The sequence below is a fragment of the Pieris rapae genome, chromosome 21 (assembly GCF_905147795.1).
Source record: "Pieris rapae chromosome 21, ilPieRapa1.1, whole genome shotgun sequence".
Taxonomy (NCBI): domain Eukaryota; kingdom Metazoa; phylum Arthropoda; class Insecta; order Lepidoptera; family Pieridae; genus Pieris; species Pieris rapae.
This window is the reverse complement of record NC_059529.1, coordinates 7,604,939-7,621,682: the sequence shown is the minus strand read 5'-3', so window position 1 is coordinate 7,621,682 and position 16,744 is coordinate 7,604,939. Positions and strand designations below refer to the sequence as shown.

Below are 16,744 nucleotides of genomic sequence, written 5' to 3'. Positions count from 1 at the left end.
GCACATTTTAAAACAAGTAAAGCAAATAAATTAGAAGTACCTACCCAGCACTACTCCCAGGAATCTTTATCAACTAGATAATCAATAAATTTATAGTAAGCCTTTTTACACAGCTTTTCATTATTGCATTTCTTAAATTTTTTTAAAGGCAGAGATAAAAGAGCTGCTGGGATTTTATTAAAGAAGAATATTGATAAAGGTCCAGATCTGAAAAGGTTTCCGCGCTACTGATTTATTTATTTTACTTTATCATAAAAAAAGCTTTATTTCTGGCGACACTCAGTTATTGCACTCTAAATAATATGTTTATTAAAAATAGAAGTTTTTTTCGAATTGTCCATTTTTTTTCAGAGCAGTATTCGCCTATCGGAGAGTTCGATTCACAACTGCACTAACTGAGTTTTCTTTCAAAGTGTGTATTTAACATTAGCTTGTACCTACTGTTAAGGAAAACATCGTGAGGAAACCGGAAAATGATTAGACCCAAAACTGACGGCGTGTGACAAGGCAGATAAATTACTTGACTATTCAAAAAGAAGAATTTATAAAATTCCCGTGTCACAATGTCCGTTCCCATACTCCTCCGAAACGGCTCGACCTATTTTTATGAAATGTTTTATACATATTCAGTCTGAGAATCTCTATCTTTCATCCTCCACCCCAAAAACATATTTTTTTATTTTTAGACAAAAAAAATTGTTTTTATATTTTTTATGTTGAAGCATACAAAAATACATACAGCCCTTAATTTTTGGCCCTCTACGATCGACCCCTATTTTTATTTGTTACTTAAGAACTTATAACTTGAACTCTGACGTTTATATAGAGAAAAATCGCAGAAAAACCTTAGAAGTTTTCATTCCGGAAAACCGGACCTTATTTGGGATAGCATAGCAAGATGTTCCATGTCGTTTTGTACTAAAAAAGTAGGCTAGACATTAAGAACAAACGAAACGCGGGAGCAACTAGTTACATTTAATATTAAGCCCAAGTACGTATTTTTTTTTATTACTTACATAAATATCCATTTAACCCAGATGTTTTTTTTTATACAGCAGGGGCAAACGAGCCTACGCTCAAAAAAGGCAGTCATCGCATCCCATGGACACATGGGTGTGGATACGTGGCCGGCCTTTAATGCGTCCAAAGCCGTTGAACCGATGGTGATGAAACTTTGTCTTTTTAGCTTGAATATCTAATGTCAGTGTTTTAAATTTTTCTAATATTTGTTGATAAACTGGTCAAATTAATAACCTTTTGAAGTAAGTAAATAAAGCTTATTTATACAGTGCTGAAAGTTATATTTAAATGTTTCTCATTTGAAGCTATTAAAATTATACATATAGTTAACATTCACAACACGTAATTTAATACAAATAGTTTACTAAGTCCGGGACCCGGGGGTGAATTGCGAGCAAAAGCTTAAACCTTAGGGCATAGGCGAGACCTAATTCATTAAACTGAGAACTAAACGGACCGGCACCCACTTAGATCAATTAGTGTTTTGGATAAATGGGCTAATTATTAATAAGACGCAGGTATTGATTGTATTAAAATTTAATCTAAGGAATCACTAATAAAAGTTACGCCTATACTACTTTGGAGAGTGTTCAGAAGAGTTGTACGAACATGTATCTGAGCTTCATCATCGGGCGTTAAGGCAGTATGCAAAATACCATCCGTATTACGTGTCAAATCAAAATCATTTATTTATTTAAGTGACACAATGTATACTTTGAACATCAAAAATATATACATATGAAATGCTTCTAATTTTACATTTACTTTCAGTTCTCAAATCAAGGGCTTAGAAAGGAAGAAAAGAACTGGCAATAAACCCTTCGCCACTCTTTTGAACTTTCCACTATTTTGAAAAAAGCATACTCTAGTTGCCTCTTCCAAAAGGTAGTTACATATATATTATGTAGATATGGTGCTTACATATTTACACCTAACATCAGGTCAATAGTTGGAAAAGTCATCGATTATTTATATTCAGCGTTAGCTAACTTATGTCGGCGTCGTCTATTTCTAATTATTGTTAACCCAATTTTGTTCAAAATTTAATTCTACCAATGGTTAAGTTCAACATGTGTTTCATTGAACTTGCTATTGGGAGTATACGGGCACAGTTCGACTTGAACCAGCAATATAATTAATTCAGGTATAGAAAACGGTTCCCCTTCACAACTAAAGAAAGTAACCTGATTCCAAAAAGCATATGGGGACTTGTATCTCGCTCGTATATATACATATTAATATTAAGTTTCTCATGTAAATAAAATATTTTTTTTTTGTAATGAGAAATAAAGTTCTTTAAACATTTATATGGCGTAGGATAAATGAGTAGTCTTCATATATAATGTTATAAACAGCATAGATTTGATTCGTTGTATTAAATAATTATTGTTATATTTCTGACGTCTGTTTATTAAAACCATATATTAATTTGAGCAAATTAATTTATAACGTGATAAACGGCTATTACCTAATAATTATGAGTAATGTACACCTCTTTGGATAATTGATAATTATGGGCCAAAATTATATTTTAGAACTTTATTACTTCCAATATTATTATTTTTAATAGCAATTTGAGGCTTCAGTCGTGTCAAACTTATCTGTTAGTAATTTATTCGTAATAAACATGTTGTTTCTATTTTGTTAAATGTATTTTGTCTTATTATTTTTCATAGAACGGGTAAAATATTCGGTTTTGTTTTTAATTTTCAACTAACTGTAACTGACTCACCAACATTGTGTCTAGGCATTTATCTATCCTGAGGATAGCGGCATGTCTTGGAGCAACAATCCTCAACAAATTGCAGGCACAGAACCTAACATCCTTTAGTCATAAAAATCAGATGGTATGTAAGACGAAGGATATAGCCGTATTCTTTAGATTTGGCCCCCAATCGGCGTTTTCCTGTTCTCTTACTTCAAAAGAATACTGTCTGCACGGAGGTTTGTGCTGATGAAGTGGTAATCGCCGAATTCTGCTGTGACAAATGGTATCAGGTTACATGACCGTTGTGTCGCTATCAAAGGCAACATTTGACAATCAAATCAAAATCTATAAAAAAAGATGATTTTCTATGTTAGCCTACGAAATTTTATATTATACTAGCTGAACCCTGCAACGCTTTGCTGTGGCACATTGTGATTGAATGGTTGTGAAATGAGAAACAAAACAAAGAATAAATTTCATATAAGTTAAATTATGCAATACTTGTAGATATAAAATATTTTTTGTACTTCCACTGTATGCATAGATATAAAGACTATCTGGTTTGCCGACTCGGGAACACGCAACTAGTTTATCCGAATGCTTTCAGTGACCTTTGGCCAAATCGCAAAGGTGGGACACCTGGGATGATAGGATGCCTGGGGTTTAGTTAAATTTGTTGTTGTGGCAATCCTGATTCATAAATATCATATATGCAAACTACGAGTATATATCAATTAATTTTGTACGATTCTCGTCTACATACAACATCTTAAATTACTACAGGCGTAAGCCTGTAGAGTAAAGTAGATGCCACAGTAATTCGTCGCATCATGCGGCCTCCACACAATGTAATGTCCTCTCTCAACGAATAAGATTTATTTATTTATTTATTTATTTATTACAGACATGGCTAAACTCACAATAAAATAGACTATAATATATACAATACAAAATTAATTAAAATAACATAAAACACAGTTTATTCTAACCCCTAATACTCTCCAAGTATACCCTCAAATCAGAGTACACTGCCGCCATACGCTCACCAAATAGGTCACCCTCCGGTGAAGAGTCGAGAAACCCATTTAGCATCGAGAGTAGTCGAGGAATGGGAGCTTGTTGACGCTGGACAGTGCGAGCCGAACGCACAGCAAAGAGGTTATGCCTCCGGCAGCGGTAATAATTGTCCGGAACGTACAGTCTGATGATTTCCCCCATCAAGTATGCGCTTTCCGTTTCGTTTTTAATAACGTTTAGACCAAACCTTACCACAGCCAAATCCCTACGAAGCTCTAACGAATTGTACCCCAATACCCCCATCAGGAACTTAGTAGGGTAGAGGTAAGGAAAAAAATTGTACCTTCGTTTGTACAGGTTTCTAAGGAACTTCTTTTGCACCCTTTCAACCATATCCCCATAATACTTTTCATAAGGGGACCATATGACGCAACTGGTTTCAAGAATTGGCCTTACCAAAGATGAATATAGTACCCTAGTGGCAGTGTCCGATAGACCAACTGAATTTCTCAGGACAAACCCCAACCTTCTAAATGCAGCATCCGTTATCATCCGAATATGCTCTGCAAATGAAAGGTCAGGAACAAACAAAACACCCAAAGATATCGCAATATGGCGAGGTAATGCTGCCACAACACAAAACTTTTGACGTGACAACGTCGTATAATTATATGGAGCCGGGTGTACGCATGAAAAAACATGACTTATGCGGCGTTACCTCGCTCTGTGGCGTTCCATTTAAGGCTTGAAGTGCAAGCGAGATCGCGGAACGAGCGAGAAAGAGACACAATCGGCCTCCGCGTTCGGCAGCGTTCGACATATGTCTCTTATTAATTATTTATTATTATAATTGTATTTATGCGTACAAATAAATGTAACTTGATCAATTCAATTGTGATTTTCATTTACCTCATTCTCTATATTGTTAGGATATAGATAATATCTATAAAACAAATTAAATTAAACTTTCATTTGAAAAATGCAATTATTCACGTTCAACTATCGTCAGTAAACCGACTTTACAGACAACCGATTTAAAAAAAAAACACTTTTAATTATTATTATTCCTATGTAGGTTAAGGAATTTGTATTTTGTGTATATTTGTATATTGTAAATATTTAAAACACATAGAAATAATCTTAAATATATGATTTGGTAAACCCGTATACCTTGAAATCATATCGGATGCAAAGATAAGATATAAATTGCGAAATGATCTCACATTCTAGTCTCATATCTAGATTTCTATTTTTCTCTTACATATTATCTCTATAAACCATGTATATAAAGGTGTATTCACAGTGTTTTTTTTTAATAGAACAAACAAACGGGGGCAAACGGGCCATCTGAAGTTAAGTGATACCGCCCGGCCATGCCAAACTCCAACTTAAATCTTCAATAAGCACCTGTGCACTTAATATTTAACTTTCTAATAATGGCAAAGATCCGTTGACAATTTTTAAACTAGATTTCATTATTATGGTATGTATTTCATCTATTAAAATATTGTTTTATACATTGAAATAAGAGAGTAAAAAAAGTGTTAATTTTAAAGGAATAAATACAAAATACTATGAACTCATCCTAATATTCTTATCTTACAAATTGTATGTCATAAATCGTCAGTCAATATTATCACAGCTTACCGAAAACAATGTTTAGGCACGCGTGTCTCTGCTTTCTTCTAATTTGTGCTGTCAGCGGCTACACTACATATCTGACGAAGAATTTCAAGGTCGGAATCGAGTATGAAGGTAGGTCAGTTTTCATAATTATAATCAATATAACATTCCTTACTAAAACGAAGAACACACAAAAACCAGAAAATAATAATAAGAAAGAAATAACCTAACTTTCCACATAATTACAGTCATTTTTCCATAAACACGATTAGCTTGCAGTGACTAAATTCATTATTCATTAAACTTATATTTATTAATCAAAATTCTCTTTAAATTGTCTGGAAAAGATCATCCGTTCCACAGGCGATAAGCAATCATAGACATAGACACATTATTTATTACAAATAAAACACACACACACTTAAATACACAACATAGCAGTAATTTAAGAGAAAAAATTAAATAAAAATACATTAACATTAACACTTTCGACATTCCATTGCTATGTGTGATGCAGAACTGGTTTTCAGGTTCTTTACCAATGAGCGGTGCCGCGGACAGACTAAAACATAGGAACAACTATGATCCATTCTTCGTCACCATCACAGCAACAGCTAAGGTACAGATGGTGCATTCATAACTGTGTAATATTTTTCAATTGAGTTAGCCTAGTGGTTGCCTGCGACTCTCATCCCAGGTTCAGTCCCCGGCTGTGCACTAATCGACTCTCTTTCTATGTGCGCATTAAATATTCGCTCTGTTTTACCCTTAAATTGTTAGCCTAATTGCTAACACAATATTAAAGATAGTCATGTCAACATAAGTTATGGGAGATAGATACCATCCGTTTGGTAGTAGTCAGTCTGATTTGAGATCTTATACAGAAAACAACCGGTTTTATTCAATTCTAATTACGAGTCTCTAAATTTGTACATTTATAATAAATAAATATAAATAATAAAATAAGTTTTTTTTTAAACTTGAATCCAAGAACTCGTATTGCGAACGGTCAAGGAAAACATCGTGCGGAGACCGGTATACCTTAGACCCAAAAAGTCGACGGCGTGCGTTAGGCACAGGAGGCTGATCACCTACTTGCCTATTAGATTAACAAATGATCATGTAATTGATACGGAAATCTGAGGCCTAGACCTAAAAAGATTGTAGCGTCACTGATTTTTAAATGTTTTTATATGTTTCCGTAGGCTTCGTTTGTCGCATAGTAAATTGTGAAGTATTCGTAACACGTAAAAATATGTAAAATCACAGGCTCAAGCATTATTTCATTAAGATAAACGCGCAACCCTTTTCAACAACCCCTTAACCCAAATAAATTATATTAAATTTCTTTTGAATAAATTTGGTTGACGTGTACAACAGTAAACAGTTTAAATATAGTTTTCATAAGTTTTTACGATACGTATCTGCTTCCATTTTCGTTCTGTTACATCTGGCCAGTATTTGACCACTGACTATTTAAGAAGGACACAAGAAGACGCGAGTTCAATTAGAACATCGGTCAATTTTGGTGCTTATGTTGACAACTTGAGCCTATCGCATTGTATACATTAAATTAATGTAATTTGTTTTCACCCTGATGTGATCAGTTCGTATTTTGTTCATCTTTTTTATGTTTCAATTGCTTCGCTCTATTGGGACTAGTGCTAGGCAGATTACTTCTAATTAATTTGCGATATTTGTTTTAAAATAAGTGTTGTTTGGTGATTTCTATTTTAAAAGAGTACCGAGACGCCGGCATTTTCTCTACACCCTCTGTCTTCTTTGCCAATGAGTAGGGATGTCTTCCGATTCAATTTAATGACGTGGAATAAGTGATACCTGTATCTTATATTCATAATATCAGTACACAATCGAAATGAAACATTTCTTTATTTTTCTCATCCATCAATTAAACTACAACGCGATGGTCGTATCGATTTTATGACTCTCGGGCTAAATAAAACACAGATAACGGTAGTGTGGCAATAGTAACTGAAATAGCCACAAATAGCATATCGAACCGTCGAGGAAAATAGAACAGTTTCACAGTTAGTCCAAAAGCTGAACTTTTTGCTGTATCTCTCTCTTCAGTCGGTAGCTCATAATATCTGCACCGTGATCAATAAGAAAACATCGTGGACTAAATATTTCCACCGGTTTCTATGAATCGTCTCTTCTGATACAGTTTGAGTCTTTCACTTGATCCATCTGGTTGGTAAACGGCGACGAGATCTTTTGTCTTTTGTGTTCCACGATCAGTCTCCAAGTTCTCATCGCATCTTAATGACCCAAATATGAGATAATTTCGTCGGCACGTGGTAGACATGTGAATCTGTATGCGGTCAAGATGCATGTGTTGCTGCGCTACGCAGTCCATAGCTTAATATTCCAATCCTTTGTCTTTCTTGAGCCAGGATGGTTGAGGAAACGTGGCCTACATTTCAACTTCATACAGGAAGATAGGGAATTGGGTTTTGATAGCAATTCCTCTTTCCTTCCAGATGTTTGTTAAGCCTGGCATCTTCAGACTTGCTGATTTGCCTTTTTTCTCCAGGACTGCTCTGCCGTCGTCAGATTAGATGCTTGCCTGCAAAGAAATATTTTTTTTTTTCAAAACGTTTAATGTTGCTATCTCTCTATTAAAAAAGTAGGTTCCATCTGTACCTGACCCACGTCTTCGACTTATATGCAGGAATATACCAGTTGCATGACACTGTATCTGACACATTCGGGTTCGCGAGCCAAAGGAGAGTATGTTCCTAATCTTAATATATAAATTGTTCATCAGCTCCTGCACTATAGTGGAAGTGTTTCCACAAATGGCGGTAGTAATTGGTACTTTTCCCCAAATCGGGGCCGAAACCTCGTGTTTCATTAGAGTGCAAACATCTCTCTACATCCCCTCGCCACACCCTAATTACCTTTTACGATAGTGATATTAAATATAAAGTTTTTTTTAACGTTGGTGTTTAAAAAAAATGTTTTTTTTATTATTTTTAATATTTAGTAAAGTTGCCATTTCTGCGTGAAGCAGTTGGTAGTGTTAGAAGACACGTCGACCCGTTAACCGTTTCTTAGGACAAGACTTATTTGGACAAAGAAACGGTTAACGTATCGTTAGAGATTTTCAACAAAAACAATACGATTTGGATATCAACTTTAATATCTTATTATTAATTATACAATTTATATTTTTTACATACACAATTTCTTCAATTTTCTGTTCTAATCTTACCGGTCCCAAAACATATTTACATATACATAATGGTACACCATGTTAAATAACTTTGAACTTATAAGTAAATAATTGTAAAGTACTAACTTTTTAGTTACTATGTATATTTTTAATGGCGTATTTGAAAGAACAATGAATTTTCTTATAAAACAGGAAGTAAATGGGCATTGTTTCTTGCCCATGAGCACTGTCTCGGTTCGAACGTTGGCAGGAATCGATATGGTATAAATTTTAATAATTAATTTTGATAAAACTTAATTTCAGAGTGGTTACGTAATATCCTATGTGGAAGTGAGTGCAACCGTCGCTTTGGATGGTGAAATGGAATTCTCCGTGGTCCGTGGCCAGACAGGAGATAAGAGTATAGTGTTCCACCTCGTCTCCAATCATAGCGATTTTCTTTCATACTCCTACTTGGCATATGGCATACGAGAAGAGGAGTACAAAAAGGTGAACACTGCTTCTTATCCCCCACCCTTGTAGGTTAGTTTGTATTTAGTGTTCTTAAATTGAATTTCAGAAGTCTGTAAAATTGTTTGTTCGTCACCTATTTTTGACTAGGTACTAAATACATATATACAAAAACAGCTTATAACATTACACTGCGTTTGATCCCAATTATTTTAACTTTAAAAGCACATAAAGCCCACTATTTGCGACCATAATAATAATAACAATTTCAAATTTTTGGTATTAAATCTCCGGAAAGAGCAACGCAAAATATGAATCAGCGACATCTATCGACAATTTCAAAAAACTATTAGAGCCGAACTCAGATATGAACCTTTCAATGCTGAGGGCTTTCCATATCGGTTCCTCTAATGTTGTATAGATGGCAAGCTTAAAGTGATTTATTTTTCAGGTGGCGAATATTATAACAATTCCAATGAGAAACTCCAGTCAGCGTTTATATTTTAATAATATTTTATTTACAACTTTATGTATGTACATTGCTAAATATATATTTTATACATAATTCTTGTTTTTTATTACACAAACTTTACAATATAATGCAGACATAGACAGTACATTAGTCGCTGGGAATCGAACCTACGACAGGAATGAGAGTCGCACGCTGACGCCACTGGGCCATCACTGCTCATATGGCATTTAGTGGAAAAAATATTGAAATAATATCGCTTTTCGGCTCGCATTTTTAAATGAAGACTTATCATTGTTGTTGATATTGATAAATAATCAGTGTTTGATGAATATAAATCAGAAGAAAAGATAAAAATTTAAACTGATAGTTTTTTTTTTATAAATTTCTGGTGTTGTATTTTTGAATTATTTTGCAAAAATCTAAAAACATGTTAATTCGAATATTATTCAACTATGCGTTGGGGGTTAAAATTATAACAAATAGTCTACTTATCACCTAAGGGTAAAACGCCAGATTAACCTTAACACTGTATTAATTAAACCAGCTGAAACTCGGTGTAAATACGTGAAACAATGTACTCTTAACGTTCTTTATAAATATTGTGCAGATTAAAATTAAATAATAAATCATTTAAAATAAAACCTTAAAACGCACAATATACTAAACGATAGATAAATGTAAAATCTTACTAATAGTATCAAAATACTTTCCCAAAGGCCCCGGGACCGTCCCATTTCTTGGACATTTGTCTACACTAACGCAGGTATTATCCGCGTCTCTGAGCAAACCACTTGCGCATATGCATCCTGATGTGCAGGCTTTGGAACATATTGGCTCAGGATCGATGCATGATGGCTCACACGACGCATTACACAGATCGAAGACTTCATTCTCATTGAAGCATTGTTCTGAAATAAATATTATTGTATAGGGAGGATAAAAAAAGTGCGGTTACACAAGCAGAAGTGAAAATTCTTTGTAAATTAATTATTATGACTTGCTATATGATTTCAGTCAATTTGGCATTCTAACTAATAAATCAGTGACTACAACCTTTTTGAGTCTGACTCTCACCAAGTAGGTGATCAGTATCCTGTGCCTGACACACGCCGTCAACTTTTTGACAAGCGAACGAAAACAACACGTGGAAACCGTTCGTCACGTTGATCGAACCCCCGACCTCAGGGCTGAGATTCGCACGCAACTATAGCCTAATAAAATGTTCCTAATGCTATCTTGTTAACATGATATCTCGTTTTTCAGTCTTATCTGGATATATTTAGTTCTGAACTTGGCATATTAAAGTTACATTTAAACGATTTCTATATCAGCGTCTTACCAACAGTACAGTTATCCAACATCACACATTTATTAACAGTTTCGTCCCACACATATCCCGCTTTACAAAAGCAGCCCACTCCACACCCACAATCAACAGGATCTGGCGTGGAGCAGGTAGACTGACATCCACAGTACAGGAATTCCTCGTGTTGACCACATTGACTCCTGTTTCCTGGAATGCATAACACAACATATTTTAAAGTATAATTACTAAGTAAGAATAAGACAGATTGCTGGAAAAAATATTGTTTGCTGTAGTATTCGTAACGCCTAAACTTCCATTTTAAATAATATTGTCGGATATGTGTGTAACACAATGTACACTTATGAACGTCGAGAAAAGAAATATACATTTAGTGCTTCTAATTTTACATTTACTGCCAGTTCTCAAATCAAGGGCGTAGAACGAAAGAGAAGAACTGGCAATAAACTCTAATATGTCTATCTAATAATCCGACTATTCCCAGACTTGCGTCATACAAAACCTGTTACCTTTCAAACATTGGTCAGCCTCAACACAGATGCCAGTGTCATTTCTCAAGAAACCAGACTTGCAGAAGCAGCCTTCTACACAGTCATCGACACAATCCACTGGGCCCTGAGGTGATGTGCAGTTGAAGGGACAAGATGTACCACAGAGAAGGTACTCTTCATTGGTTGGGCACTCATCTGAAAATAATAAGGAAGTGTTTGAAGATATCGTAAAAGGCTATTTGAAATATCGGTTTTATTGCTATTTGTATACATAGACTTTATATTTATATTAACAAAACACTTTAAAATCGATTTTTGTTTAGTTTTTTGTAATTGTTTCTTTTTTGTAACGTTTGTTTTGTTTAAAAATTGCTTCGATTGATATTTGTATGTGCTCTAAATGAATGTCATGTTTGCCTCTAAGTGCTTGTCACATTAAAAATAGTATTTTTCTGTGTGTCTTTACCAATGTATCAGTGTGCCGAGCGAAAAAAAATCCTTACATTCGAATCACAAATTTTATATTTTATATTTTTAATTATAGAACAGGGGCAAACGGGCAGGAGGCTAACTTGATGTTAAGTGTTACCGCCGCCCATGGACACTCTCGATGCTAGAAGGCTCGCGAGCGCGTAGCTCGCCTTTTAAGAATTTGTACGCTTTTTCCTTGAAGGACCCTAAGTCGAATTGGTTCGGAAATACTTCAGGGGGCAGCTGGTTCCACAAGGTGGTGGTGCGCGGCAAAAACCCTATTCCCGGGGGTGTATCTGCCCCACCAGTTTAAACGCGAGATTTATTCGTTGAATATCTCTTCATACATCTTACAATTATGGCTTATCTAAGCGGAAAAGGATAATTAAGAAGATTATGCAAACAGTTAATTGCCAATTCCATTTAATTATAATTACACATACAAAACTAATTTCACCCTACAGTAAACTTAATCATTACTATTCAAATCTTGATTGATTACTGATTATTATCGCGAAATTGTGTTACCTATAATATTATTTCAAGATTACTTTTTTAATACATATAAATCGAGATGAGAGTTTAGTCTTTTAAATAAGTTTAGTAATGTCAAGTATTTATTTATATAAGTACCTACAATATTCTTAACACATTAAGTTTTCTCGGATCCGAGTAGAGCGGGGCCATAGTAGCGGTGCCACCCACTCGGATCCGTGCGACCGTCCCGTTAATTTTTTTAAATCATTGCCATCCCTAGATCTCAGATACTCGATATTCGGCACCCAATGTGCTGTATGCAGACCACTCAGATCCGAAAAATGTTTTTATCCGAACAACTAGCTTTTACTCGCACAACAGTATGTTTAATTTAATACCTGGAGCCCGAGTAATTTTGTAATTTTTAATCTGGCAACAATCAAAAACATCAATTTTACAATCGAGAAGGCTATGTAAAATTGTTTAAATACATATATATTAATGAAACATTAGTAGTAACATAACCCGTATATTTTAATATTAACGAGTTCAAAATAACACGGTTATTATTATATAATATTAATAACACGGTATATGTGGCATCTAAAACTGTATTCAAACAGAGACATTAAAAATTCATAGTCTATTGAAACCGCGTAAATCTAGTTTTGGTGATAAATATTCGAAATTCCCAGTCGAATGTTTGTTTTGTTTTGTTTGTTACAATTCGGAGCTGCCATTATGATTAGTAAGTAAAACCTTTTATTAACCCACTTGAAAAAAGATAAGGTTTCTCAATTCGGATTAATTTTCTAGATAATTCCCCGACTATGTAGACGTCGGAGGTATTAAATAGCTTACATAAATGGTATTGTAAACTCGGACGATACAACACTACTACCTATTTCTTTAAACTACTATGACCTTTACAGCAAATCCCAAAAAGATGCCTCTTAATTTAATGTTGAACACTATTTCCTTTAAATGCGTGTCCATTACTTTTATGCCAATAGCTTGCTCAGTGTTAAACCTATCGTATCCATACATTGGATAGTCGGTCAGAATCCTGAATCTGTAAAGATACGACAAGAATTCTGCCAGTGCCTTATATACATATAAATATAGGGTTGTAAAGGCACTGGCAAAGATTGCATAAATTTATTTGTTCAGATTACTTATATAGACAAGCACGATAAGCCTGACATAATATATTGTTCGTATTTTAAGACATTCCAATTTCTTCAAGATGTTAGCTGTCATTATATAAGCAAGTGTTAATTAGAAAGATAGAAAGAAAGGTATAGAGATTCGAATACGATATCAGGTTGTAATTCTATCATATAATTTATCAACTCTTATAATTAGAAAAAGAATGCCCATACAACGAGGTGTACAGATCTTGTTCCTTTACGGAAGAGTTCACCTGCTGGGAGACTGAAGAGATGGCGAAGAGAGTCATGACGCTTCCTGAACGTCTGCCGCATTGCAAATCTGGTTGCTATTGCAAGTATGAAAGATTTTTATTTAACAGGAATTAGATTCCGATTTTCTTCAATTCCCAATTTGAATACATTACTTATATATAAATTCATTTTATATGGAAAACTCTAGAACAAAACCTTGTTCAGAAGAGTAGCTGGTTTTATTGATAGCTAGAAATTGTAGGTTTTGATTGAAAATAGAATGACGAGAAATTCTCTCCATCTAAATAGGCCTTTAACTCTGATTAAAAGCACTCGGTTCAACAAAACTAAAACAGTGTAATAAGGATGATCAAGTTTTCCTTCGTTTGTGTTTAAAAATTTACTTTACACTGATTGGCAAACCTGTGCAAGTATTTATTTTAAAGAAACCTTAACCTGGCCTAGAAGTCTGTCAAAGGATCGTATTTTTAAAGCTTCAACTAAGTTTTTACTTATAGCAAACTTCATCTTATACGAGATATACATTTTGTATACACAGTAAAATGCAGTACATATGTTTAAATATTAATATTTTTTCAGACGTGGCTTTGTCAGAGCCTACCCCAAAAGCCAATGCATACCAGCGGTTACCTGTAGGGACCGAAATTTGGAGTTCATCATTGGCAAACTACCGGATATGCTTATCGACTTCTAATATTGTCAATAAATAATGTAACAAAACGTGCATTTTGTTTTAGAATATATTCAAATTCAATAAATCATTTATTCATATAGGTAACAAAATGTCCTACACTTATGAACGTCAAAAAATACATACTTCTAATTTTACATTAACTGTCAGTTTTAAAATCAAGAGCGTACGTAGAACGTAAGTAAATAACTGGCAAAAAACTCTCCGCCACTCTTTATAATCCAATTGTTGATGTGAAACATCTATAGCCGCACGTAAAACCGATTTCTGGCGTGGCGACGCATGCCGTGGCGACGCGTCGCCACGCTATATGATATACAGTCTAAATGCAGTAGTATATTTCACATTAAAAATATTTAATGAAAATAATGTTTATTCAACAAATAGTCATCGTTATCTGGAAAAAAAATCGTAATATTTTATTTTATCATTATGACATATTTAGTTCCTTAATCACAATCTGTTCTTTTCTGCATATTACTTTTACAAAATAATGTCGATGTTTCACATCTGCCAGGCGTCCCGTGACAGCTCTAATTTTTTTGTTTTACACAACGTTTGTAAGGAGCTGTTAGCTACACCATGTTCCACATGGCGGAATTAATAATAATAAAATAAATTAAAAACAAAGCTTCTATCACCTGGAGTCATGGTGAAATAGGAGCAAACACTTACATTCTCGTGGGAACGATGTCTACCCGTTCACCATCCACCATCAAAAATACGAATAACACATTGAATGCTTTAATAATACAAATACAAAGTAATAGCAAAGAAACCTAAACTTTTTATGGCGAATTTTGATTAAGTAAATATGAATTTTTGAAAATAGGTAGGTATGTACATTATTATATAAACGTCGTTTGGTGGCACGTGGATGGCAATGGTTAAATTTTTTAAATAATTATTATTACTATGTAAAACACATACCTTTCGCAACATAGACACTCTGGGCTCCCACAAATAAAAATAAAAAGATAATTTGTCTCATTATGGACTGACTTCAGTGAGTTCAAGTAAACTTCTGGACAATTTAAATGACCTTATTTGTAGTTCAATAGTTTTATCTGGTGACAAAAAATGTGCCATCCTTGAGTTGCATTCGAGCGTTGCCTATAGTCTAAGAGCTGCCTAATTTGTGATTCTATAATATTGCAAGTATCTTCGATTGTATTTACAAGTACTTTTAAATTATAAGAATATAACAAGCTATTTACTTTCAAGTTAATTCTAATAATTGTTACTAATGCTAGCAGGTATATTATTTACCCTACCCTGGGAACCATTACCTTACACTGCCATGGTACTAACCAATATCAAAATATCACTTATATAGGCACACTAATTAACGTCCGTCAGTCACCAGACGTCGAAGATACCCACCCTACTCGCTGGACTGATCACTCACACAGGTCTTACCATCACCCAAATGCAGTTCCTCTGCACCAGGATGATGGTAAGAAAAGAAACAGAAAAACGGAGAGAATAGTAGATGTTGTGCGGCGCCACTAACATGACCCTCAGAAATGAAGAGTGCGTCAGAAGACAAATCGTAAAGCTCCCCTTCTGCCGTATTTCAATACCGTACGGGACGGTATTAATTCAAAATTTCATCAGCACCATCTTTACAACTACTGTCGGCTACTGTCCGATTAGTTTTTAGTGTTCTTCCGAGTAGTTTCCGTGTAGGAGTCTTTCCAAAGACATAGTAGTAGACAAGTATACTTGTATACTCTTTCTTTAAACAATTGGCCAGGAACGCACCCACTTTGGTCTTCACGGGGTGCCATAACTGCCCGTTTTGGAAGTGCCGTAGGTTCGTTTGCCCCCCTATAAAAACTAAGGAAATTTAGTATCAAAATTTAAATTCTCAGTTTTAAGTAGTCAAATACAGTGTTAAACGGCTCGCGTACACATACTTGCAGGTTACCAGTCTTAAACTTGGTTCTGTTTGATACTCTGATTACTGGAACGATAAGCGTAAATATAAAAGGCAAGACAGGCCAAGGCAGTTTTTGCAGCCTGTCCGTGATTCAGAACACACACCATTCTTTCGAAAATCTAAGGCTAAAACCAAATGGTGTCACGTGACATCATTCATCGTATAGTTACAAATCACGAATAAGTTGACTCTTGCGCTATAAAACTAACACGCACTGATTTTGCAATCTGGAATGGCTTATAGAAAATTTTGACCGCGACCATAAAGCTCAATTATCAATGTTTGATCCAATTTATTATAATGATTACTTACCGAACTACGACCGAACCCAATAATTTATCCACAATCTTAGATTGTTTTTATCGATTTCCTATCTGCATCCCAATAACCAAACCCTACGAAGATAATCCATTTTCGTCGGGTAGAATGCAATCTCTT

The 16,744-nt window shown here is 34.6% G+C and overlaps 2 protein-coding genes across 2 annotated transcripts; one reads left to right on the top strand and one right to left on the bottom strand.

Annotated features, from left to right (window-relative positions):
• The first annotated feature begins 5,351 nt into the window (after positions 1 to 5,351).
• On the top strand, positions 5,352 to 9,579 carry LOC110993891. The gene is made up of 4 exons (XM_022260294.2): positions 5,352 to 5,500; positions 5,899 to 5,987; positions 8,868 to 9,053; positions 9,466 to 9,579. The coding sequence occupies exons 1-4, from the start codon at positions 5,401 to 5,403 to the stop codon at positions 9,577 to 9,579; spliced, it is 489 nt and encodes a 162-aa protein (XP_022115986.2). The 5' UTR covers positions 5,352 to 5,400.
• Positions 9,580 to 10,118: 539 nt separating this feature from the next.
• Positions 10,119 to 15,386, bottom strand: LOC110993918 (serine protease inhibitor swm-1-like). The gene is made up of 4 exons (XM_022260340.2): positions 15,295 to 15,386; positions 11,320 to 11,496; positions 10,826 to 10,999; positions 10,119 to 10,394 (listed from the first exon to the last, which is right to left on the bottom strand). The coding sequence occupies exons 1-4, from the start codon at positions 15,353 to 15,355 to the stop codon at positions 10,147 to 10,149; spliced, it is 660 nt and encodes a 219-aa protein (XP_022116032.2). The 5' UTR covers positions 15,356 to 15,386; the 3' UTR covers positions 10,119 to 10,146.
• Between the last annotated feature and the right edge of the window lie 1,358 nt (positions 15,387 to 16,744).

Bases quoted from the DNA above. Each gene is read 5' to 3' on its own strand.
- LOC110993891 (XM_022260294.2), top strand. From the start codon at position 5,401: ATGTTTAGGCACGCGTGTCTCTGCTTTCTTCTAATTTGTGCTGTCAGC. The intron at 5,501-5,898 runs GTAGGTCAGTTT...ACTGGTTTTCAG, and splicing joins GGTCGGAATCGAGTATGAAG to GTTCTTTACCAATGAGCGGT. The intron at 5,988-8,867 runs GTACAGATGGTG...ACTTAATTTCAG, and splicing joins CCATCACAGCAACAGCTAAG to AGTGGTTACGTAATATCCTA.
- LOC110993918 (XM_022260340.2), bottom strand. From the start codon at position 15,355: ATGAGACAAATTATCTTTTTATTTTTATTTGTGGGAGCCCAGAGTGTC. The intron at 11,497-15,294 runs GTATGTGTTTTA...TATTATTTTCAG, and splicing joins GAGTGTCTATGTTGCGAAAG to ATGAGTGCCCAACCAATGAA. The intron at 10,395-10,825 runs GTAAGACGCTGA...TATTTATTTCAG, and splicing joins GTTGGATAACTGTACTGTTG to AACAATGCTTCAATGAGAAT.